The 24,873-nt window shown below is 35.6% G+C and overlaps 1 protein-coding gene and 2 long non-coding RNA genes across 3 annotated transcripts; 2 read left to right on the top strand and 1 right to left on the bottom strand.

The window, feature by feature from the left end:
* Positions 1-232: 232 nt before the first annotated feature.
* On the bottom strand, positions 233-6,246 carry SMC1 (structural maintenance of chromosomes 1). Its single transcript, XM_012369554.2, has 20 exons — positions 6,111-6,246; positions 5,719-5,839; positions 5,507-5,606; positions 5,251-5,429; positions 5,039-5,177; positions 4,427-4,891; positions 3,893-4,321; positions 3,611-3,822; positions 3,308-3,476; positions 3,100-3,222; positions 2,898-3,029; positions 2,751-2,816; positions 2,466-2,623; positions 2,283-2,380; positions 1,843-2,147; positions 1,430-1,708; positions 1,170-1,349; positions 857-1,035; positions 590-767; positions 233-504 (listed from the first exon to the last, which is right to left on the bottom strand). Exons 1-20 carry the CDS (start codon positions 6,220-6,222, stop codon positions 436-438), a joined length of 3,693 nt encoding a protein of 1,230 aa, XP_012224977.1. The 5' UTR covers positions 6,223-6,246; the 3' UTR covers positions 233-435.
* On the top strand, positions 911-6,269 carry LOC105673723 (uncharacterized). The gene is made up of 2 exons (XR_001101004.2): positions 911-1,051; positions 6,027-6,269. It is a non-coding gene; the product is annotated as an uncharacterized lncRNA (long non-coding RNA).
* A 10,475-nt stretch (positions 6,270-16,744) lies between these two features.
* Positions 16,745-24,373, top strand: LOC136997766 (uncharacterized). The gene is made up of 2 exons (XR_010888410.1): positions 16,745-23,881; positions 24,083-24,373. It is a non-coding gene; the product is annotated as an uncharacterized lncRNA (long non-coding RNA).
* The last annotated feature ends 500 nt before the right edge of the window (positions 24,374-24,873 follow it).

Here is a 24,873-nt window from a genome sequence, read left to right as displayed (position 1 = left end):
ATTATTTCCGAATTACAAAACTGCACTTACATTTCGCTTACATAATTTATTATCTTTTTGCAATTCAAAGCAGTGTATGTATGTATATATATGATAAATTAAAATACAATATAATACATTACGTTTAATGAGAGTTAATAAATAATAATTACTCTACTAATTATTAAAATATGAGGAATTATTACTTAGATGTGTGCATTTTTTGTTACAATATAAATCATTTACATCAAAATTTCATTTACAAGTTTTTATTAAAGCCAAATTTTAAATTATTTACATTAGTCACAGAATAAAGAATATGAATAAACTCACAATCAGCTGAGAAATTATAATAATATTTAATATTTTTCAGATTAATATTTATTTTCCTCCCGAAATAAACGTAAAGATATATAAAAAAAAAAGAAAAGAATAATTATTTGTTTTAAATAATGTCTAGTTAATGTGCGTTGGATGTGTAGTCAAGTCGAGTGTTAATACTTTGCTTTCCAAACATTCACCCACCTGAAATTAAAAGAAAAGATATAGTGAACTTCAATATTAACAAAATTATATAATAATGCAATCTACAATTAAATATTTTACTTACATCCGGACAAATTCCAATAAGTGCATCCGCATGTGAGTAAAATTCCTCTTTCAATGATATAACGATTGTTTGCAGAGAGCTCGTTTTATCGCGAATGTAACTTGCCACTTTTCCTATATTAGTATTATCGAGAGCTGCGTCAATTTCATCCAAGACGAAAAATGGGGCTGGTTGGAAGCTGACAGGAACAGATAATGAGTATTAAATATCTGTTATATTCATATTGTACAAATGAATAATTTGTTTTTGTATTTATATTAACCTAACCTATGAATTGCGAATAACAAAGCTAATGCAGCAACGGTCTTTTCTCCACCAGATAAATTGGACATTGGTTGAAATCGTTTGCCTGGAGCCACGCAATTATAATTAATGCCGTCCAAGTAGGGTTCTTCGGGATTTTCTGGTCCAAGAAATGCCTGAGCAGATTGATTTTTCGCTAGACTCTGAAACAGCCATAAGGTAATGTGAAAATAAATTAATATTAATAAGATATTAATATATATTACATATTTATATAAAACATTAACTTATTTATAAATACAAAAATTATATATAAATACTTCATTAATTAACAAACCTTATAAATAGGATCAATTTCGTTTGCTACATGTTCAAAACATGTCTGGAATCTGTCGTGTCGTTCTTTTTTCACTTTCTCGAACTGAGTTTTTGCTTTCTTCGCCTTCTTACGAGACTGTTCAAATTCTTCATTAGTTTCTTGTAACTTTTCTTTCGCTAAGTATAATTTTTGGATTGCCTACGGAAATGTTTTTACGTTTTTACAATCGTTTATATTTATCAATGTCACACCTATACAATATATAATTTGTTGCAAACCTTCATATTTGGAGCTTGTATGCGCTGTATTGTATTTTGCAAATCGTTGATTATTTTTGTCAACTTGTCAGTAGTTTTTTTAATATCTTCTTCTTCCACATCCTTCAAATTTTCAGGCAGCAGTGCATAATCTATAGTAATCCTTCTTTCGCGTTCGTATTGCTGTTGGGTGCTCACTGAGGAGGAGTCGTTATTTATTTCACTGCCATTTGTTGTGCTTGTTTCACCTGCTATATCTTCCATATTTCCATGTAACATGGGTATGGCGATATCTTCCATCTAAATACATATTTAACAGTTAAATACAATTTAACAATCCAACTATTTGGTATACATCTAATAATAATAATTATTATTATTGTGTGTGGTGTGTCCGTGTGAGTGCGCGCGTTCGCACGTGTGTGTAAGCGAACCTTGCATTGCATCAAGACAGCATGGCGTTCGGCCTTTTTCTGTTCAATCTTTGTTTCAATTCCATTAAGCTGCTTCTGAGCTGCTTGAATGTCCTTCGCGATAGCTCCAACTTCACGTCTAGCTTTACCGATTTCATCTTCTTTTTGATCGACCTCCATTTTTTTAGCATTGCGAGCCGATTTTAATTGCTCCATTTGCTGCTCATCATGATCAATCTCTGCTTTTTGATTAGACTCGGTTTGTCTTGCGGATTCAAGCTTATCCTCTGCATCTTGAACCGCCCGCTCCCATCGCAAAACATTGCCTGTATTATAAACGATGTTAACAGTAACATTCAAAAATATAATGCGGTTGACATACGATATGCAAAATAAAAAAAACTTTATATAGTAAAATTTATGATATATAAAATTTCACAAGAAATATTCGTACAACATACTTTCTGTGTCGCGTTGCTTCTCAAAATCCAACTGATTATAGATACGATTGCATTGATTGTCAAACTCCATTCTTTTCTTTGCTCTTTCCTGTTGCGATCTGGAATAGTAGCAATTATTCAATCTTAGAACAAGCTAAGTGTAAAATAATGCAATAATTATTTAATAATATAATTTTCTCATACCTCAATTCCCTCTCTTCATATTGACGAATATTGGAAACGCCTATCTGTTCACAAAAGCTGGCAAATACATCGTCCTCAACATTGTTCATCTTTTCTTTGATGTTTTGTATTTCTTGGTCTCTTTCGGACATAGTTTTCTCAATAGCAGCTATTGCAGGCTATAGGAAAGGCATAATAAGAGAAGAGTATTAAAATATTTTTTAAAAACATAAGTGCGTACACGTACACACACGCACGCACGCATGCACGCACAACCGCACGATATACATATATATTAAAACTTACACCAAACATGTTTAAGTCGTTTTGTAGACCATCCAATTCCACTTCAAGATCCGCAATTTGCTTTTGCTATGATAAAAATTTTATTAACGTATTGTGTTAATGAGACTATACGTTTCTTAAACAAAACAATGTATTATATACACTCACTGTTGCGGACAAATCGCTCTTGTTGTATTTTAGACGAGTCTCTAAACCACGTATTTGAGATTCAACCGTATTCAATTCGGATTCCTTGCGTGATTTTTTCAAAGATTCTCTTAATTCTTCCGTTAATTTTTCCTGTAAATCAAAATTCAATATTTTATCCTCTTCAAGATTCAATATTTTTTCCTCTTCAAGATATATTTACCTTTTGTGCCTTCAATTGAGACATTTGTTTTTCATCCCATCTCTTCGCCTTCTTTGCAAGATCTAAACTGCCACCGGATATTATACCAGCCTTCTGATAAAAAGTGCCGTCTAATGCGACGCACTATAAATATTTTGCATACATCAAATGTCTTGTTTATTATTACTATTATTACTTTGTTCAAGTAAACGATCATATATATACTTACATCGTATCTAGTTTTCTTGTCCATCTCATATGCTACTTTATTTGCATCTTCTGGTGTCTCGCATACAAGGGCATTGTTAGTTGCAAAGAGGACTGCTCTGTCAATATCCTTCGGAGAGAAATGCAACACATCGTACAGTAATTTTACATTTTTTGGTTCTTGTATGTTGCTGCAAAAAAGTAATATAATCATTATAAAACTTACATAAAATGGCAAGACAAGAGATATAAAATAAAGATGTTGTTCTTGATAAAGCCTATGTATAGTAATAATAGTAATAATGCTCTGATTTAATCTATTTACCGAAGACGTTCTTTTAGTGGCTTAGCTTGTATATAATCGAGTGGGAGAAACGTTTCCGGTTCAAGATACTGCTCCTTCAGATACTGAATACACTGTCTGGCTGTTTTCTCTGTATCTACTACGATAGCCTCCATGTATTTGCCAAGTACTTTCGTAATAGCAACATTATATCGCTTGTGTATCGGCTCGCACATGTTGTACATGCGATCAAACTGATAAAAGGAAATACGAATTATTTCGTTTCTACTTGAACAAAAAACAGCGTGAAGCTGAGATACGCACCACTCCGGGAAACAGACGTTTAAAATTTTCTACAATTTCCGTCTTTTTCTTAGTTCTGGATACTTCATGCTTGTCGACTTTAGCATCACCGAGTTGTTCCGAAATGCTTTCCAACTCGCGCTGTAAATTTTGGATTTTATCCTTCGATGTGCCTACATCAGATTGTAAATCAGCTCTGAGCTTTTTCTGATCCTCCAACGCAGCCTCCGATGTTCTTATATGTTCTTCCAATTTTTCCACTCGCTTGAGAGCCTCATCTCGCATATGACCCTTCTGCTTGTGCTTATTTTCTATCTCGGTTTTCTTCCTGCCCTCATTGTCAAGTCTATCTTGATCCGATTTTTGTTCGCGATTGATCGAATCGAGAAGCTGAAGATATCTAGCAGATTGCTTGCCAGCTTCCTCTTTCAAACGATTGTATTCTCGCACCTAAAATTATTTTATCAATAGGTTACCTTTAATGTTCAATAGCTATATAAATTGTGTTTTAAGATTTTGTAAATATTGCACAAATTGTACACTTTTGTACTGTACCTGTTCATCTTCCAATTGCACGTCTCTTCCTTGCAATTGAGATTGTCCCGCTATACTTGCTTCATAAGCGGCTTTAGCTTCTTCCACCTGTCGCAATTCCTCTTGTAGCTCATGTATATCTTTTTTGTGAGCTTCGTCCGCAATACGCGCCTGAGCCAAAGATTTGCGTGCGGATTCCACTTTCTTCTGCATATGTGCGACGCGTTCTTTGGCCTTGATAAACGTCGGCCTCTTTTTCGTAATCTCCACTTCCACTTCCCTGATATCTTGTTCTATCTTAGCAAGATCTCTGCCTAATTTTGCAGCATCCTTTTTCTTCTCTTTCAGCAACTCCTCAGCCTTCTCTTTCTTTTTTTCAATTTTCTCAATTTCATGTTGTTTCTTCTTTTGCGAAACTTCAAAATTTTCAGTGCTCTTCTCATTATGAAATAACCGAAATAGTTGCAACTCTACTTGTTTTTCGACCTAAATAAAAAAGTAAATTTCTATGATTAATAATTACAGAAATATATGACATATAACATAAATAACATTACATTGACATTACATGTAATCAAACTTTTTACTTCATATAATAATTAAATCATATAACAATAAAATTAAACAATGTACATATTCTTCCTTTAGACGTTGATATTTTTCAGCTTCCTCTTTTTCTAATTTTGCCTCTTTTCTTTCAGCAGCAATTCCTTTCTTTTTCTGATATGAAAATTGGGTTTCCTCTTCAGCTTTCAACATTTCTGTTCTTAATCTAAAATATCATTTATATTATATATAAACATGCTAATAATTTTGAGTTTGTGCAATGCCACTTGGAGATTTACCTTTCATATTCTGCTTTTAATGCACCGGAATTACTGATCTCCTCAAATAAAGCAGTGCGTTCCTTTGGATTTTTCATAGCTATAGATTCTACAGCACCTTGGAATACTAAAAAATTTTTTGCTTTAACATTAATACCAAGCTGCTCCAATTCATTAAGATATACTTGACTGGTAACAACCTGATGAAAAAATTATTTTAAATATCATCAGATTATATATATATGCAATTAAATAAATACCCAATTATAAAACTTACATTATTGTTTATTCTGTGCTCAGAAGAAGAACCTTGAACTGAACGCATGAAACTTTTCTCTGTTCCATCTTCTAATTCAAATACAGCTGTCACTGAAGCACTGTGTTCAATAAAAGATGATTTGAATATTTATATAATTCAAAAAGAGATAATATATATTAATAAATATAATTCTACACAGCACTAACATATATATATACACAAAATTATACCTTCGAGCCACTGGCATCCCAATGGATGCACCATGAATGAGTTCGCTAAATCTTTTGACTCGCAAGCTGCTAGTCTTCTCACCCATAACAAAACTAATGGCGTCCATAAAATTAGATTTTCCTACAACATGCAACAAGGACACATTAGATCTTGTAAAGTTTCACACATATATATAAATATGAGAAAACATTATACCTCACATTCAGCGAAAACAATTGAATAATTGACTTTTAGACAATGTAAATATAATCTGACAGATCAAGAATTATAAAGCAATCACAAATATTCAATAATTTTGCTGTTTCAGAACGAACTGTTATGTACGTTAGAGAGGAAAGAGAGAAAGAAAGAGAGAACGCATCCATTGTTGGTACACAGAATGATAACCTACCGGATCCATTGGGGCCAACAACCGCTGTAAAGGACTTCAGGGGTCCGATAATAAGCTTTCCTTTATAAGACTTAAAGTTCTCGACCTCAATATGCTTCAAAAACGCTGGCATCTTCGAAATAATCAAATAAATCACATGAAATCAGAAAGTAGCGTAATTGGCGCCACAAAACCTCCAACGCACACAATCACCGTTGACTCTCTTTAGCAAGGAGTAGAAACAAAAAGAGTGAAAACTCCAAGGAAGCATGCGGAACTGCGATAGTACTGTCATCTGCAGAAAGTTATTTGTAAGTAATTTTAAATTTATTGCACATGAGATTTGACATAAAAATGTAATAATAAAAAAAAGAGGATAAAAAAAGAAAAGACAGATACTGTGCCTCAAAAAAAAATAGATACTTGTATAAGAAGCGGAGATAAAAAGAACATATTTATTGCATGTAAGCTCTTTAATCAATGAAACGTCGCGCGCAAGTCGCCATATTGTCCCATACAATTGCATACACTTAAGGTCGGAGCACAGACTCTTACATAAGACATAACGCATAAGGGAATCAATCAATCAGAGTTCTTCATTTCCATCCTCACTTCTCATTCTGCGGATCTCTGATTGGTTGATTTCCTTATGCGTTATGCCTTATGCCTTATGTAAAAGTCTGTGCTGCGGCCTTTATCCGTCAATTATTTTTTAGCTTCTTAATTTCACTCTTAGATGGCACTTGCTCTGTAACTAAAAGAAGCTGTTTATTCGGTATTTTTATTAGGCCATTTTCGATTGGAGAGAGCTCAGTGATCAAAGGAACTGCTCGATCATTTTAGAGAATATTTTTCAATATATTATTTCTGTTAGGGTGCAGTCCCATTGAGCACGGATCGGAATGACTGATCGGATTTCTCACTAAAATTGAGTGTTCCGTTCACGTTCCGTTCCGTAAAAAATTTCTCTACCAGTCCCATGTAGCAAAAACAAAACGGAATGTCGCCTCAATCGCAAGTAAATGTACTTAATTACGTTAATATTTTGTTATTTAAATGTGGTTGAAGCAATTATATACATAATTTCTGCAATTTTCTTGCAAATTACATTGTTATGAGTACTTGAAAATACTGAATTATTAGAGTGAAATATATTTTGTAACTTTACTTCCGTTCCGTTTTTGCTACATGGGACTGGTAGAGAAATTTTTTACGGAACGGAACGGACACATGTGTGAAGAAACGTAAACTATATTTTGTAACAGACAGTTTTATGTTAGACAGTTTTAACCTCAATGCGACTAAAAATATCGTAAATTCATAGAGATGGATGAAAAAACAGTTTTATTAGTCATATTTGGCACTCATTTTGGCTTGTTACTAACCTAACATCGTTCCGGACAATTCCGAATGTTCTAAACAGACAGAAATACGCGTTCCGATCGGAAGAAATAGCAGGATCAAAAATTCACTAGAATTCTGGTGAGAAATTCGATCCGTCATTCCGATCCGTGCTCAATGGGACAGTAGCCAGATTTGGCCCGGTTTTTCGCGCATGCGCGACGCGGCGAACGCAATGAAATGTTTCAGTCTAGTAAAAAGGTATACCATATAGTACCCGTTCATTTTAAAAATTATTATTTTCTGAAAAATCAATAAAAAAATAAAGTATATTTACATATATTTATATGTATATGTATATGTATATGAAAATATAAATATATGTAAATATACTTTATTTTTTTATTGATTTTTCAGAAAATAATAATTTTTTAAAATAAACGGGTACCATATGGTATACTTTTTTACTAGACTGAAACACTTTACTGCATTTGCCGCGTCGCGCATGCGCGAAAAATCGGGCCAAATCTGGCTACACTGCAATGGGACTGCACCCTTATGCACGGGTATTTGTTATGTTACGGTTAAGGTACGTAACCCAATTCATTAAAATGTTTCATACGTCATTTGTTGAATTCTATAACATGAATGAATTACGAGAGAAATGCTTATTTTAAATAGCGGCGTTTTTAATTAACTCCCTCTGAAATGTATCAATTTTATTCCAAGACTACGTAGTTAAAAAAATATTGGATTAACAGTTACTATTTCCAATCATATCGATTAATTTCAATGGACGATTCAAATTTGTCGAATTACTAATATGAGGAATAAAATATCATTAAAGGAAAAAAATTTTTGATGATATTTTATTCATGTTTGCCATTTTGTCGACAAGTTCGAATCGTTGATTAAAGTTAATCATTAAGTTGAAAATAGTCACCCTAAGTTTAGGATATCGTACAGGGTGCCTGTAAAATGACAATCCATCACAAAATATAAACAATTTTACAAAAAATGGTCGAGAAAAACGCTCAACATTTTTACTTTTTATATGCACTACTTTTTATGTGCACTGTAAAAAATTGCCTAAAAATTCAAACACATTTTTGTCTGAATTTTCAGATCAGGTTGCCTGAAAGTAATTTCAGACAATCTGTCTTAATTATCAGAGTAGTTTCTCTGCAAGTTCAGAATAGTGGCGCGTCTGTCCGAAATATTTAGAATTGGTGTCCAAAAAATTAGACAACATATTTGAAAGCAGCATCTGTCTAAAATTTCAGACATGCTATGGTTTTATAACCCGATGCGTGGATGTCGCGCAATAGCGAAGACGCAGTAGCAATGTAACAAATGCAATCGAAGCAGTCTCAACTGACGTCGCGTCATGGAATCCATTACGGAATATTAGTTAGGCTGATGGCAGAAAACGAGATGTAAGTCGTAGTCGTGGACGTATGGTAAGGCAGAGAAAAACGTAAGTCGTGAAACGTATCCACACAATAACTTTTTGTGGCATCCACGACTACGACTTCTATCTCGTTCTCTGTCATCAGTCTTACATCCGAAAAGTTTTATGATCATGTGGTGTTTGTGTTTTTTAATGAAATATATGTATACCAATGAAAAACAAGTTCAGATAGGTGTGGTTTTTTAAAAATACTAACAATATATTTTGGTTTAAAGTATACATCAGTGATGCGATGTTTCCTATCGGGCTCCCGACTGAATTGTCAGTCAGTAATTTTTTATAGTGTGCACTACATCAGTTTACGCGGGCACTGGTTTAGAAACATCCGTAGTTACAACATTACCGTAAAATGTCAAGTAAATAACACTACGCCGATTTGAAATTATAATACCGACGAATAGTGTCTACACTTTATGGATATTTTACATTAGTAGTAGTTATAATCTAAATATTCCTAAACATTAGTGTCCGTGTAAACCATAGTCAGTGTCTTTACAAACCTTAAATCAAATTCAGCACTTTTGTGCAGTACGTTTAAACATTTTAGGAATTATCTTCTAAACTGCTTGAATTGTTAAAGCGTATCAATGTGCCACAAGATACTAATTGTAAGTAACTATCGCTTCTACAAAAAAGAAAGGCTCATAAATCTTTATTTTATAATACCAAACTACACATTTACTTTCGGCTGGTCTCTTTCCAATTTAATAAATTGTAGCGTAATATAAATATAATTTTTATAATCGTGACATTAGAGCATTTTTTGCAATTGATCTTATTTTACATAATAAAGGTTATTTTATGATTCTTATAGTGGACATCCCAAACCAATTGTATTATCCATTAATAGCAGATTCCTGAGATCAGTTGGCGACAAAACTCTATACCAAAATGTCGAGGCTACTAGTTTTTAAATGGAAAGTATTTGAAATTTTTATTAGTCAAAATGTTGAAAAATTTATTTAGATGTATCGCATATTTATTTTTATATTCTTATTATATCAAAAACCTCAGAAATCTGCTAACGGGTTAGTTTGGCACTTTGTATATTTTACATTATTTGCAAATCTATTCTTTTATGCTGATATTAAGATAAAACAACTCGCAGCTGAGTTGTTGATATTAATGAGTGATACGGTTGGCCTCTAAGGCATCCTGTATACATCACATATCAATTAGATAAATTTTTAGATTAATTTTTGAGGAACTCGTCTTTAAATATAATGTGCATAAGGAGAGCAATTGATAAACAGTCATATTATATGTAATATTATGCAATGTAATTGATAAAATGCTATTAAAGTGCGATAATAATAACGCAGGTATTAACTAGGAAAAGTGAAGGTATTTGTAAGACCAAAAAATGTTGTTATTATTAATATTGCTAATGTTAACGTTGATATATTATTAGGAAATGATTTTAATATTCAAATCGATGAAGAAATGATAAAATGATAAACAGTAAAAATAAAGAAAGTTGTGATCCGCGTCACAATTAGCAATTTATCCATTTTCATTTGTCGAAAGACGAACTGTTTTGAGAGTTCGAGGCTACGAAGGGCACACGAAACAGGATGAGGATGAAGAGAGGGTGAAACTCGGTGAAAGAGATGGACGGGCCGAGGGTGAAGGCGCTATCGGCCGTGAATAATGCGCGGTGGCGTTCGCATCCCGTGCGTCTCGTCTCGTGCACGTTCGTGCGTTCGATTCGGCGACTCGGCTGGATGGATTGATAAAGATTAAAGGTAAAGGGAGGTGGCAGGGTCCAGGGGTGTTTTGGAGTTAGGCGACAGAAGTCAGCCAGCGAAACGAAGCGGGCGCGCGCCAGCGTGGGGGATGATGTCACATAGGGGTTTTCCTCCCCAGTTCGCCCCCCTCCGCCCCTCTCATCGTAGCGTAAATACATACAGATGCAGGCCGGATTGATGCATTGACCAAGTGCAGTGACGTAGGGACGCAACATGTCGCGACGGATCGTTTCCAATGATCGTTCATATCAGTAATTTTGATTGAGGTTACTTTGATCAATTAAAATTGAACCATACCATCAGGAATATGAATTACAGATCTGCAATTAGAGATTCCAAATAAATTCGCAGGTATCCACAGATGACTCCTATTAACGTAGACTTTTCGATATTTGTCCGTGATCGTGCTTAACTAATTTAGAACTGATTGTTTGTTCCCTCAACAGATAAATTTTCTATATTATTTTTCAAAGCATACAAAAGATTGTAATATAGATAAGAAAGAAATAATAGTCATTAGAATTAATCTATTAAACTCATTTCATATTTTTTTATACAAAATATCTCTGTAAATTTCTACTTTAAATCTTTATTATATTTTGTGATACGCAACTTATTTATATTCATTATCAATCAAATTATTGCACTTTACATTTTATCCAATTGTACATATAAAGGATTATTTAAAGGAAAGAAAACAACACACTTTTTCTCTATAGTTAATCAACGACATTATCTTCGTAAAGTGTGCAAAGTATATTATTAGATAATTCATTAATTTTTACACAAATAAATCATAAGCGGTAAGAGAATCACAGCATCATAGTCGAAACGGTATTCGATAAAAATTTTCAAATATCTCGATTTTTACTCTTAAATAACTATTTCTTCTTGCGAAAAATACAATTATATTAAATTAAAGTTATTTTTAATCCATATTTCTATAGAAATCCGTGTAGGAATACGAATTCGAAATGTAATACCGTGATATTTCGTCGTTCGGAAAGATGATGTACGCCAATGCGAGCGAAACTCGCCTCGGTATGACTCATGCGATCTCTCTCGCAGCCTCCCCTGCACGGTCCCGTATCGTAGTCATGCACAATGGAGAATAGCAAACGCGGTAAAGGTAACTCACGTTCGCCAGGGCCGGGGCCGGTAATGCTAGTCCAACTTCTCCCCTTGTTCTTCCTCAAGTACCCGCGGGCCACGTGGCGCGATTTTCACCCCCGTCACTATATCTTTCCAGTGGCGATCGTGGAAACGATCTCTCGCCGTGAAATATATATTATATCGTTTCTCCGCGATCGCGGCCAAATTCAACCACCCGTGCCGTTTCTATGTTATCGCGACTTCTTCTCCCGTATCTTGTCCCGTGATACTTGTATTCTCCAGATGCAGATGCTATCTCAGAACCATTTTATAAAACTACAGCACAGTTGTAACACTGGACGACGATTATAGAGTCAGTGGCTTATTGCAACTTTGTATTTCGTTATCGAGAATATCGACGTGAATGTATTGTGCATAACGGTTTATTTTTAAATCTAAGATGATAAAAAGATATTTTTTGTTGTGTTCAAACTTCTTGGTATAGAATACATAAATAAAAATATACATCCAATGTTAGATTTCAACGTTCAATAACAATTAAAATAAATTGCTGTAGAAATATTGTTTTTATTTTTAATTATTTTTTACTATTACAAGTTTTTATTGTGTTTATATGTTTTGTTAAAAGTAGAATAATGTACTAATGTATGAAAAACAATTGATTATTATTAAATTTACTTTCTTACTTTGTCAATTGTTATGATAAAAAGATGAGAAAATAAGTAGAAAATTGCATAAGATAAATGATATCTCAATTGTAATTTTTATATTACGCTGTGACGCTCTCGAAAATATACGATGCAAGAACGGAATCGTAAACGACCAATTTATGCGGTGAGCGCCTCGGCGAGGATCCTCAATTAAACAATTACACTTAAATTAAGTGGAATTCCCACCGCGGTGCCCGCATGTTTGTTAACGATCACCATTCGTGCGCACCTACGAGTTGTTAAGGTATATATAGAGGCATTGAGTTAAATAGCCTTTGATCAGGTACACGTGGACCCACATGTATCGAAATTTATGAATCATGAGATGAGCGCGTTGCCGAAATTGAGATTGACGATAAGTAACTATAAGTAACTGAATGAGTGTGCGGGCAAAAAGCCGTTGCAGCAATTCGTACGAAAATGTCCGACCGTGTGAAATATGTTTTAAAAGAAGTGGAGATACATATCTGATATGTATAAATGATATAATGGTTTGGATCTACAGAACATTTTTTAATTACGCTCGGAATCTGTTACATGCTAATTTGTATTTTTATCAACTCGTACTGTTTCGTTTCACATTGCTGCCAAGCGATTCATAGAATTAAAGGTCGGGACATTTTTTCATAGAACAAATTAATACATCTCTCCATTAAAAGATCTGTTTGCTCGTTTCTGCACACGTTGATAGCGATAAATGCTCGATTTTTCTCGTAGACAACATTATCTTATATACAAATTATATATATATATATATATACTTTGTAATTCAATTTATAGACTCGACAGCATATAGTTGCATTACTATTGTTTCTTTGCGTAAAAATATGACTAAATCTATTCAATACTAAGCATATCACTTTGAAATTTCAAACTTTTTCTAAATTTCAAAATTTTTTTTGTAAATTTTAAAACTACGCATCACGTACTTGGAATTCCAATTCCAATTCGTCATCAGTACTGATTAAACCAGCCCTTGATAACCAGTTAGAATGTTTACATATCTCCGTAGTAATTCATTCTCTCCAGTTTCACTTGACAATTTTAATATCTCGATATCCACATATCAAAACATGCATGATATTTTTGCGAAGCGAAAAGCAAAGGAAAAATCAGAAAACAAAAACGAAATATGTGCGGACATATAGATTCTGCACGTATTTAAACATGAAGAGGTAGGATCAGGGGAGAACAAAATCGGCCGCCCATTGTGCTCAGGTGTGAGGCGTGTGCGCAATGGTAGAATCCGGTAGGGGTGACCAGGGGATCGGGGGAAAAGAGGCAGAGGGGTGAAACAGGGGTAGATTTGCACACGCGGCACGAGCCGCTCCAACAAAGGGATGGAACAGATTGGAAGCCATTCATTCACTCGCTCACCCTGTCTTTTTCTCCTGTATTTGACTGGGAGAGCATCGACCACCCCCGTCTCACCCCCCGCCTCACTGCCGCGTTCCCGAATCGCGGAGTTTAACTCTCGGGATCACCCTCCTGCGGTACAGGTACAGTCAATCGCGTCACTAATTCTAAGTTTTACTAGAAAGTCTTTGTGTAATACCGTAATATAACGTACGGCCACTGTGCGACAATCGATGAAGTCTCATACTCAGTGCAAAGCTGTAAATTGTGGCAATTTCTAACATTAGCATAATATTTATGTGTTTCTGAATATATTAGTTTCATAAGAAAATATTATAATTATTCATCAATAATTCTTTATTGACTTTTTCCAATTAAATTAATTAGAACAGAGACGAATAAAATCTTTTTAAGATTTATACATGAGTATTGGAGATTCAGATTCTCATTCAGATTAAATAGCTTTAATCTTGATGTAATTTTTCCAATAGATTTTACGTTAATAAAATTGTAATTTGTAAGAGTTACAACGATATTTTTAACATTAAATCTCGACAAATAGAATAATATAAGGAAAACTCACACAAGTAATTTTCAACTTGTAAAATATCTTGTGAATATTAAAGTGAGAATTCAAATTGATATATCGATAAATCCCGATTTATAAGCTCGCATAATTATGTCTATTTTTATTTGTACTACTTAAAACAATTGGTGCGAAATGTATTTCTTTTTATCTGTCCTCAGAGACCCGAGTCATTCGAGAAAACCTCAACATTGACTTCGTGAGCTAAGAAAATAACGCAAAGATGCAACTGGCGAATGTATAAATGCAACTTCTCGCAATTATCGGTCGGCACGAGGAAGCGCAGCTTGGGATTCAATAACGGCGAACGAGTGAGTACTAAAAGCCTTTTAGCGTGACCGACTGTACGTGGGGTACCTTCCCAGTCACGGGTGAAGACCCCCGCAGCCGCCCTCGAGCCACGTTTCGTGCACCGCGCCAGCAGTTATACGTGCGCAGATTCGTATGTACCCATGTGTTCTAAAAAGAAAGAGAGAGAGAGAGAGAGAGAGAGAGAGAGAGAGAGAGAGAGAGAGAGAGAGAAGAATATGTGTGTGTGTGCGCGCGCGCGTGTGTGTGTGTGTACATCGTGGAAGAGAGAGAAAGCGAGATAGGGAAAGGGACACTCGGAGGGGTAGGTTATGTTCTTTCCGCCTGCGTGCCCCTCTATTCAAGTTATTACATTACTGGCTTAGCTTTGCTACCCCATAGCCGCTCGTCGTGCGCGGAGCGGTGTGGCTACCCCATCATCCACATCCAATATCCATCACGGCACCGTTGCTGCATTTCGCAGTGCACACCTTCCCAGAATGCATAACCGCCGAATCCCTTTAAATTCCAGCTCTTACATTGAAGATGTACCTGTATGTGTGTGTGTGTGCATGATTTAGGATTAAAGACCGCTCGTCATTTATACGAATAATTATCTTAGGTATTAAATTCGTGATCAATATCACCGGTGCGTGATTATACAAATTTTCATCCGCTTTTTACAGTCCTATATAATAATAAAAGACTAATATTTAGCATTACAACAAATGTGATTGTAGAGTAATTTCATATTATAATGATCAAGTGTAATATTTTCATAAAAATTAACATAGATCAGATAATCTTTTTTAAGCAATTATAAACATATACCAATACATACGTCCTATAAAAATGCATCTATGAAATCTTCAAAACAACAGCAGGTAAAATTCATAATTTCAAAGTCCATTTTTGATATTTGAAATGAGAATCTTAAAGAGATTACAGACTTCATTCAGTCTTGCTATAGTTACGATGCGTTTGCACAATAATATGCGCGCGTGTTCGCATCTCGTTATCAGGAACATGTCAGGCGAGTCGCGCACTACGAGGTATCCTCGTGCCACGATAAATCAATGTTGATTGAAAGTAGAAAAAAAAGAACATTGACGCATATCACAGAACTTGTGGTACGTTAATCAGTCTGAAGAGACTTGGTCAAATTAATGCAACATAATTACGTCGATTTCTTATTAATGTAAGTGGGAAGCGAAAATTCAACAACATTGTATAACATAATTGCCGTTTTTAATTTAATATCATAATTGATTATTACGATTGATTAATATTTAAAACCAATTTTAATGTCGATTAAATGCTTTTTTTGATTGTATAATTTTTATTTTTTAACGACAAAAAATAATTGCATAGTTTGATACAACTCAATTGGAAAATCCAATGGAACGGTTAAACAATTATTATTTACAGTGCGATACTTGCTACGGCAAATTTGCCATGATTGTTCCTCAAATAATGCGGGTGTAGTCGTCAGAAACGCGCGCGCGTGTCGACAGAATCGAAATTTATCGCGATACGCGTGCCCGCGATTCGTCACGTATTAACGGAAGACCTATTCCGCGACGCCTGTCGCTCGCGATAAAACACGCCCTACGTCCACAATTCGTACGCGTTTCGCGACAGATTTATGGCTATCGGCCAGTACACACATGCGGTACTTTTCAATTAGTTCAAACTGTATTCTATCCTTCCTAGTGACATTGTATATTTCCATAGTAACGCGTCGAACTCTTAATTTCGCAAGACAAGCGTCCCGATCATTTCTCCTTACATATCACTAGATTTCTTTTTCTTTTAAAAGCAACGTTCCACAATAATAACGTAGTTTGAATAATTTCAATGATGAATTTCAATGATGTGCATGTAGAAAATAATTAAAATCTCATCTTAGTGGTTATCGCCATCTCTGATACCACTGTTCATTTGTAGAAACGTCTGCCTTGGGGTGTGCGATATCCCCCACCGGCATAATGACGCAACCTTTTCGCTTGAATGACACAAAGTTAATCCTCGTCGTCGGGAAAGGATAGCATTTCTTCTATAGAGAGTACGTCGTGGGAACGACAGAGCGTTCGGTGGCGAATATATCGATGACTCACGTGCACACGATCTCATGCCGGCACGTTTTTGCAGAATCGTTCTCCTAGGCGGGGGGATGTGGGAAGAGAGTGGGAGAGATGGTTATGGGTACGTGGTATTTCGATTCGTGCGTACCTCATCGATTCCTCGAATGTAACTCACATAGGGTATCAGAGTATTAGGAACGGAGGTTAGGGCCCTCGGGCTGTCACCCATATGGCAACTATCGTTGTATTCACGACCCGCAGGATCCATAGGTAAATTGCTTCGATTTCCTACACAGATTCCCTCTCTCAACTACATGTAATCTGTTCACCTTGCTCTCTCTCTCTCTCTCTCTCTCTCTCTCTCTCTCTCTCTCTCTTTCTCTCTCTGCTAAATTTACAAGAGCTTCAATAGCTACCGAATTTTCTGGCCGATACTATGAATATGAAAGATAGTTTTTCTGAGCTCAAATTTCGTTGCCAATGCCATGGACATAAAAGATTATTTTCCTCATGTCAATTTCCTGGCCAATCCCACTTTGGGCACGAAAAATTATTTTCTCGAATGCAAATTTTGTGGCTGATACCATGATTTTGAAAAAAATTATTTTTACATAGCGATTAACGTAAGATTTATTTTCCCATATCACTTGTATGCAAGAGAAAAAAAAACAGTTGCACTTCTAGTTAATCCTCGTGTTTATATAAGTTTGATACGATTTCAAATTAGTCATAAAGTCAGAAGAGAGAAAGAAAACATGAGATATATCCTATATTTTATATTTTATAAATATAATTCTTTCTTGTCTAATTTAGAATTATTTTTTTCTTTTTTAATTAATCTATTTTCGCTAGAGTTGCAATTGATACAAACTATATTTTTCTATAAACAGTATGTAAGATTTTCGTGTGAGATAAATTGAACAAGCGTAAAAACAATTCTCGAAGCATTCCAACGTTACCTTTGACAGCAAAAAATCATGCGACTGCGTGATATCTCGCGTCGTCGAGTTTATCTCTTTCGGAGTAGAAGACGTCATCGCACAAGGATAGCAAAAAGAAAAAAAGAGACAGCGAAAACGAAAACGTCAGAAACTTGTGTACAACACAAAATCGATATAATTCCAGTTAAAGTTACAATTGTTTTCACAACGCGATGAAAATCTTGCCGCTATTTTTGTTGATGACAGAAAAAGTAAACGTATAGCTTCGATCTTCTTTAACTTATCAAAATCAAATTTCTTTGTTAAAATATAGTTTTTTCAATAATGCGACAATTGTAACTTATTCAATCTTAAATTCTATTCAAATAAAATGTTTAATTTTTAATGCTTTCTAATGATTCAATTCGCATTAAGTTGTCACAAGTAATTAGAAACAAATTAGAAACTTACTGAAGAATCGTTATTAACGGCAGATTGAGACATTTTTTTTTATTATCGTATCGATAATTAGCTCACTTGATTGTGAAAATATGTATATATAATACATAGGATGCACTTGACTCGTGCACTTTAAACGCTTTTCCCAAAGTAATTATTATTTTTTCAAAGACACTACATCATATAAGGATCTGTACCATTCTATGGGAACATAAATCTTTTTTGTGTTATTTTATATCTCCATAACCGTATATACATATAGCAAACCCAAATCATGCTTTGAAATAATGAATGTTCTTGTTTTCGCTCTTTTTTTCTGAAAGATACTTAAGATGCAGTCATTAAGTAGACCACCTTGTATAATGTATATATGATATTCGTAATGTATATGTGTCACGCTGGAGAGAATATTGATGTGCTAGTAGATACGTCGCACATTTTTCGTATATTCGCTGGATAAGCTTAACCGGGTATGCCAACACACGATCCAAGTTAGGGGCATTAAATATAATGCATCTCATCTTTCCTCCTATCTCTTTCCCTTTCTGTCTCGGGGTCAGGAGGCAAATATTTGTTACGATCGAGAAAGTGCGCGTGTGTGGCGTTCGGATTTCTGTTTGCTTCCGAGTGTCGTCATATAGTGCGAGATATTGGCTTTGACTATCGCTTATTTTCATAGTCACACGCTTTGCTGTAGTGAGTAATGTGCGGCGCATAATCTAAACCTTTGGCAGATAAGGGAATGCAGGAAACCTGTGTGACCGATCCGTGTGTTCCTTTGTCACACGATTACTCACGTTATAAAATTATAACCGTGAATAATAATGATCTTTATGATTTAATATTGACGTTAGAACTTGAGAAGAACTTGGTTATTCATTGTTCACTGTTGTCGATCGAATATTACTTATACTTGAGGAGTAAAAAAAACTTTAGCTTTGCACACACACACACACACACACACGCGCACGCGCGCGCCTTCTAATCTTTACGAATAAAATATTATTTTTTAAGAGAATATTATTTGTATAGAAAATTCTAATTTCTTGCTTTATTTAATTTGTACAATATTGCACGTGTGCAAATCGTAACTTACTTCTGTATTTTACTCTTGTCATTTCTAAATACAAAAATGTATAAAAATTAAGCATTTCTATAGTTCAACTTCAAATTTAAAATTAAAACAATCTTAGCACAACTTTAAATCTTCGTAATCAACTTTATTATAAATTTCTTAATTTGTCGACTAATTTCTTGACAAAAAGCGGTCCCTATTCGCGCGTAGTTAAAAGTAAATAAAAACAAATTAACTCATCTTGTCCACAGAAAATGCGACTTAATTTGTTTCTACTAAAAATAACGCACAACGATGTACAAATGTAATTTTAAATTTTTCACGACAAATTAACTCATTCTGTTCATTGCGGAGGCATTGCAAAAAACGAATTAATAAATTGAAAAGTATTAAGAATGTTGGTTTCTCTTATGTACTTCAATACTGCTTTTTAGACATTTTTACTCGGAAACTTAATAAGACAGGTTACACTTGTAACATAATAGTGAACGAAAAGAAAGGAAATAGTGAAAAGTCGAAGGTTTTTTTTCGGTTCATTTCATAAATAATATTTGATCGGTGGTGATGCATGATAAACATGGTATCTTACCTGCTTTGGTTATTACCCTGAAAAGAAATACGTTAAGAAAGTCTGTGGGATGAATGACGAAGGGAAGAAACAACGGAGAAGGGTATAGGAGAACATGATGATGATGGCAAGTGGAGAAGAGAGCGAAAATGGGAGTGGCGAACGTGGCGCACACATGGCGCACAGTTGTTCAAGAGGTTTTTGTCCGAACACAGGTTTCGAATCCGGCCGGTTTTCTGTGTGGTATTCTGGCGTATGCACTCCTATTCATACAGCCGTTCTGCGCCGATGGTTACTTTGGACAAATTGTTGAATACCAAACTTTACATCCACCGTGTATAGGTGACCGGAACCGAGCGAGGCTAAAGGTCGTAAGATACGGTGAAACTCGAGCCACTCTCGAGAAAACGCGGGGGCGATAAAAGGCTCTCCTAGGTATCGTTGCCATCGAACGAAGACTAAGAAAGACGAATGAATTTTCTCACAAGTCGATATCCCTGCGAATACTGACAGACTGGAAGATGGATACGCAAGTACAATGATAGTTAAAAGTCGCGAAGCAACGCGAAATAACCGTTCACTTGTTCTAACAATGCAGAAAGATATTTTAAAATAATGAAAATTGAATATAATGACGACTATTATCAAATAATGATTTTTCTTCTATGTGCAGAGAGGAAAAGTATTTCGATAGTTTTAATTAGATAAACATAACATTATAATTTTTACAGGATGTTTTAGACTTAACCGCGCCATTTTTTGCCTGCGAAATCTTGAAAATAAATTCTTTCAATTTAGTAGCGAACTTCAATAGAAAATGCGTCGAGAAAATCATCATCATTTTCAAACTATAAACAACTGAGAATAGAAAAACTTTGAGAAGTCTCGACAGTTAAATGGTTCGCGTGTGTATCAAAACACTTATCAGTACCTGAATTATCTGTGTTGCCATACGTATGACATATGTACTTCATTAAGCTATCTTGTAGACAAAAGAAAAAAACTTTTGTGTTTTAATAAAAATTCTTTTATTTGAGAAAAAGCAAGTAAAATTTTAGAAAAAGAGTCGCAAATCTTTTACGGATTGAATTCATTTGATGTTTTTTCGTTGCCACCAATTCTCATAGGTGTGCGATACAGTGAAAATTAAGGTGAAGGAAAGACAAAGTCATAAAAGTGTTACAAAGGAATCACGCGCTATCAGAGAGTATAATACTTTGCGCATAAAAAGTACACCTGGGAGACGGAATATATTTCAAACTTTAAAGGACTTTAAACTTAAACATCATACATCGCACATCGCGAAACAATTTATCTCCGTGCGGAAACACGATTGTCATACCTACAATTGCTGATTCATTACTGTCTCATCCCGTGAAAGAAAAAAAAAAAAAACCCAATATGAAACAGACAAAAGTTCAAAGTAACAGAAAGAAAACAAGTAGACAATAACGGACGCAGCTCCGATCGACGGAGAGACGGAAAGAAGACGGAGCAGAAGAAAGGAAAAGAAACAGGAGCGCATGCAATCGTTTGTATGTTCATAGCCTCGGCTACAGAGCGAAGATAAAGAAACACAGTTGCGAATCATGCTGCGGTGGCGCCTAAATGGGCGGCAACAAAAAGGGACAGAGTAGCCACCGCCGGCACCGACCGGGGGAAATTCCCCTCCACGTGTGACACTCGTGCACCGAAGAGGGAGATCCTCCCCCGCTCCACACCACACCAACTTCCCCTACCAAAATCAAGCTTGGTTCGTTTCGAACGCGCTTGGTGATCTCCGCGTTGCGTCTGGACCGCGACGTGACGGAGATCAGGCAGTGCTGTAGCATCCGCGGGTATCCCACTGGATCTGCTACTGTGATACTAGTATATCTTACTGATAAAACTAATAATAATACTATCTACGACTAAATACTAAACTAAAAATAATAATACTAATTACGACTAATCGCATGATTACAATTAACACTAACTGTTGCTAGTCATACGTTTGGCTATCGGTATTATAATAATACCAATATTAGTTACTATTGATTACTATTACTCTCTCGCTGTCGCAATCAATCGCATCAATCGATAATCATACCAATTAATATTGATTTTAAAATTAGCCGAGTTTGATTGCAACATAGATAGCATTTTTCTCTAAAATTCTGATCCCAGAAACAAAAAACTCAAGAATTAATGTTATGTTAACAAAGTTTTATTAATGTTTCGAGAATCACGGAAGTAACACCGTAACAATTATGTCAGTTACACGATTGTTACATCAACAATCCTGATTCTTCTAAACGAAACATCAGAGCGCACTCGGACACGCTGATCCGCAACGGTCATGCGAGAGATATTTGAGTTGCACAATGTAGTGTCTTTAATTGGCTTTAAGCTGAAGCCGAAGCGTTAAATCATCTTAGCCTCGGAAATGATTTCTCCTGTCGCTGTTTGCTCTCTAAACATTACGATACATCTGATATATCGAAAATTTATGCGATCGCTTTTCCTGGCAGCATTATCGATCGTGCTTAAATCGCGAGTCCAGTCGACCGACCGGTCGGTGTTACTCATCAAGACGATGATGACGATGACGGGCATCGTTAACAGAAAGGGGAAGATTAACATCGTACCAAGAAATTCAACACCTCGAGAGCAGCGTGATTAAAGACGAGACGAGTCAAGGGCTAGAAGGAGACGAGGGGGGGGGGGGGGAAGAAGATGCTATTGGCTCTAATTGCCAGTACTGGCCGAATAGAAGGCGGTTTGCTCTCGGCTCGATTCGGTTCGTCTTGCTCCGTATCGCGCTCCGTATCGCGCTCTGTATCGCGCGATCGCTGCTTCGCTCGACGCCTCTCGTTTAACCAACACAAAAAAATATCCACGCAAGAGGAAGTGTCATACATTTTCGTTCGGCCGTTGCCTGAGCCGACGTACTTGTTGACGCGACAACGCTCCCTCCGTCGATCTTCCGCAGACCATCTTTGCCCTGAAGCGATGCCCCCGCGAATATAGATCGACGTATGCACGCAGATGAGCGTAATTGCGCGATATTACATATCAGTGTAATATAATGCCAAGAAACAAGATGCAAAAGTACGAAAGAATAATACGAAAGAGACACCATTAGTTGCATGCAACAAAACTAAATTTATTTGTAAATCAATTTATTATATTGCATTTTCTGATTTATATTTTCTCTCTGCCGTGTATTATGCTCCAACCCAGCAACTCCTATGTTTCAGATTTCTGTGATAACACACACAAAATTGAAAATTTTTTATATTGATCGATATAGTTCGTATAGATAGATCATATGTAGATCGATGTAGAACGGAAAAAAAGCTGAATAGAAAAACCAGAAGATAACTACAAAAAATTTAGTTTTGTGCGTATAGCTACTGCAAGCAAAATAGCAATCTGTATACTTGTGAAATAGACGATATCTCAGCTAATACAGATGTGTGCAAAATGTTGTCCAAAAGGTTTACCTGAGTGTAATCTTTTGAACCTAAATTTGACACCTACATCTGAAAATTACCTGCTGAGGCAGGATTTCCAAACACTAGTAAGCGAAACAAACTGAGATTTCTCGAGAGGTAAAAATCAATTTTTTTTTAACTATTAAAAGGCTTGTTGATGAAAGATTACACAGCAAGGACCGATTAATTTGCAGCGTGTCTGTCGCGCGCGAGACGGTAGTTCGGCTTCGATTACGATCATTGTCCGACGCCTGTTGTTTAACGGTGCCGCTCGCTCTCGTGCGCACGAAGCTACTTCTTCCTCTCTCTCTCTCTCTTTCCTTCAGACATTGTTCCGAGGCGGTCCTTCGTTTTCATTCAGTAATTCGCAGGCAGCTGCACACTAATAATAGTAACGGACAGTGTGCCGCTACCACGTCGCCGGTCTCGCTACGCCTTCGACGTAACGACGAGAAGCGAGCGGGCGTACTCGAGTTGAGATGAGAGACTAGAAAGGAGAACGAGAGCCGTCACGAGAGAGGAGAGGCGTCAAGAGGGAAACGGAATCGCCACATTGATTCCGACCGCTGAATTTGGAAGAACCCGTGACTAAGACGTGTGTGTATGTGTGTGTATGTATGTGTGTTGTCCTCGGTCCGCCGATTGATTAACCGCGTCAGCTTGGGCGGGATGAGAGTAACGAGTGTGACAAAAGCTCGAGATACATACCCATCTAGATCGCTGTGTCGGGGAGAAAAACTTTATTCCATAAGAATACATTTTTTATCGTAGAGAATAAGATGCCGCTTTATTTTTCAGGAGAACGATTTCTTATAGACGTCGATAGAAGGTGCAATGTTTACAAAAGCCGGTGCGATTTCAAGTGTTATATCTCGCATTGCGTATACTGATAACGCAAATTATAATCGCATACGTACATACATTAACAACGTAAATAGGTCTCAATAAGGCGTAGCTTCATAACAATCTCATATCTATATTCCTTTATATTCCGTTATATGTGTTAGATTGTTTTAAATCTCATATCTATTCACCTATAAAAGATAATGCAGTTCATGTTGCTATCTTATTTATGCTCGGTTTCACCTGTGATCAATGATTTCTTCATAGAACAATTTGTGTATTCGCTTTCCTTTCTCAGAAAGTCTACATTCGGGGAAGAATGTTCCACAGACTTATTCCAAGAAAATACATATTGTTTATAATACTTTGGAAGTAAAATATTAGCGATACTGTTGGGAGGAATTTTGATTTTGAGATCGTCCAAAACAATGTATTCAGAAATTTAAATAGAAACTATTAGATCTCTAAGATCTTTCTTTCTAAAATAAAATAATAAAGTGAAACAGGAAAAGATTAAAAAACAAAATGACAATAAGTAAGCATGTATAATCTATATATTTTTACAATCAAAACATTTTCTAACTAAAATTTGTAGTGAATACATAAGTATTATATGCGCGATGTGTGTTGAAAAGAGTGTGTCATCAACATCCGGTCCCTAATTATCATTGTATCGTTGAAGTTGAAATTTTTCATACTGATGTGCATCTATACATATTATGAGCTACAACAGAATAAGCAATCCC

This window comes from Linepithema humile, chromosome 2 (genome assembly GCF_040581485.1).
Source record: "Linepithema humile isolate Giens D197 chromosome 2, Lhum_UNIL_v1.0, whole genome shotgun sequence".
Classification (NCBI taxonomy): domain Eukaryota; kingdom Metazoa; phylum Arthropoda; class Insecta; order Hymenoptera; family Formicidae; genus Linepithema; species Linepithema humile.
The sequence above is the reverse complement of the archived record's forward strand: the minus strand, read 5'-3'. Positions and strand labels throughout refer to the sequence as shown.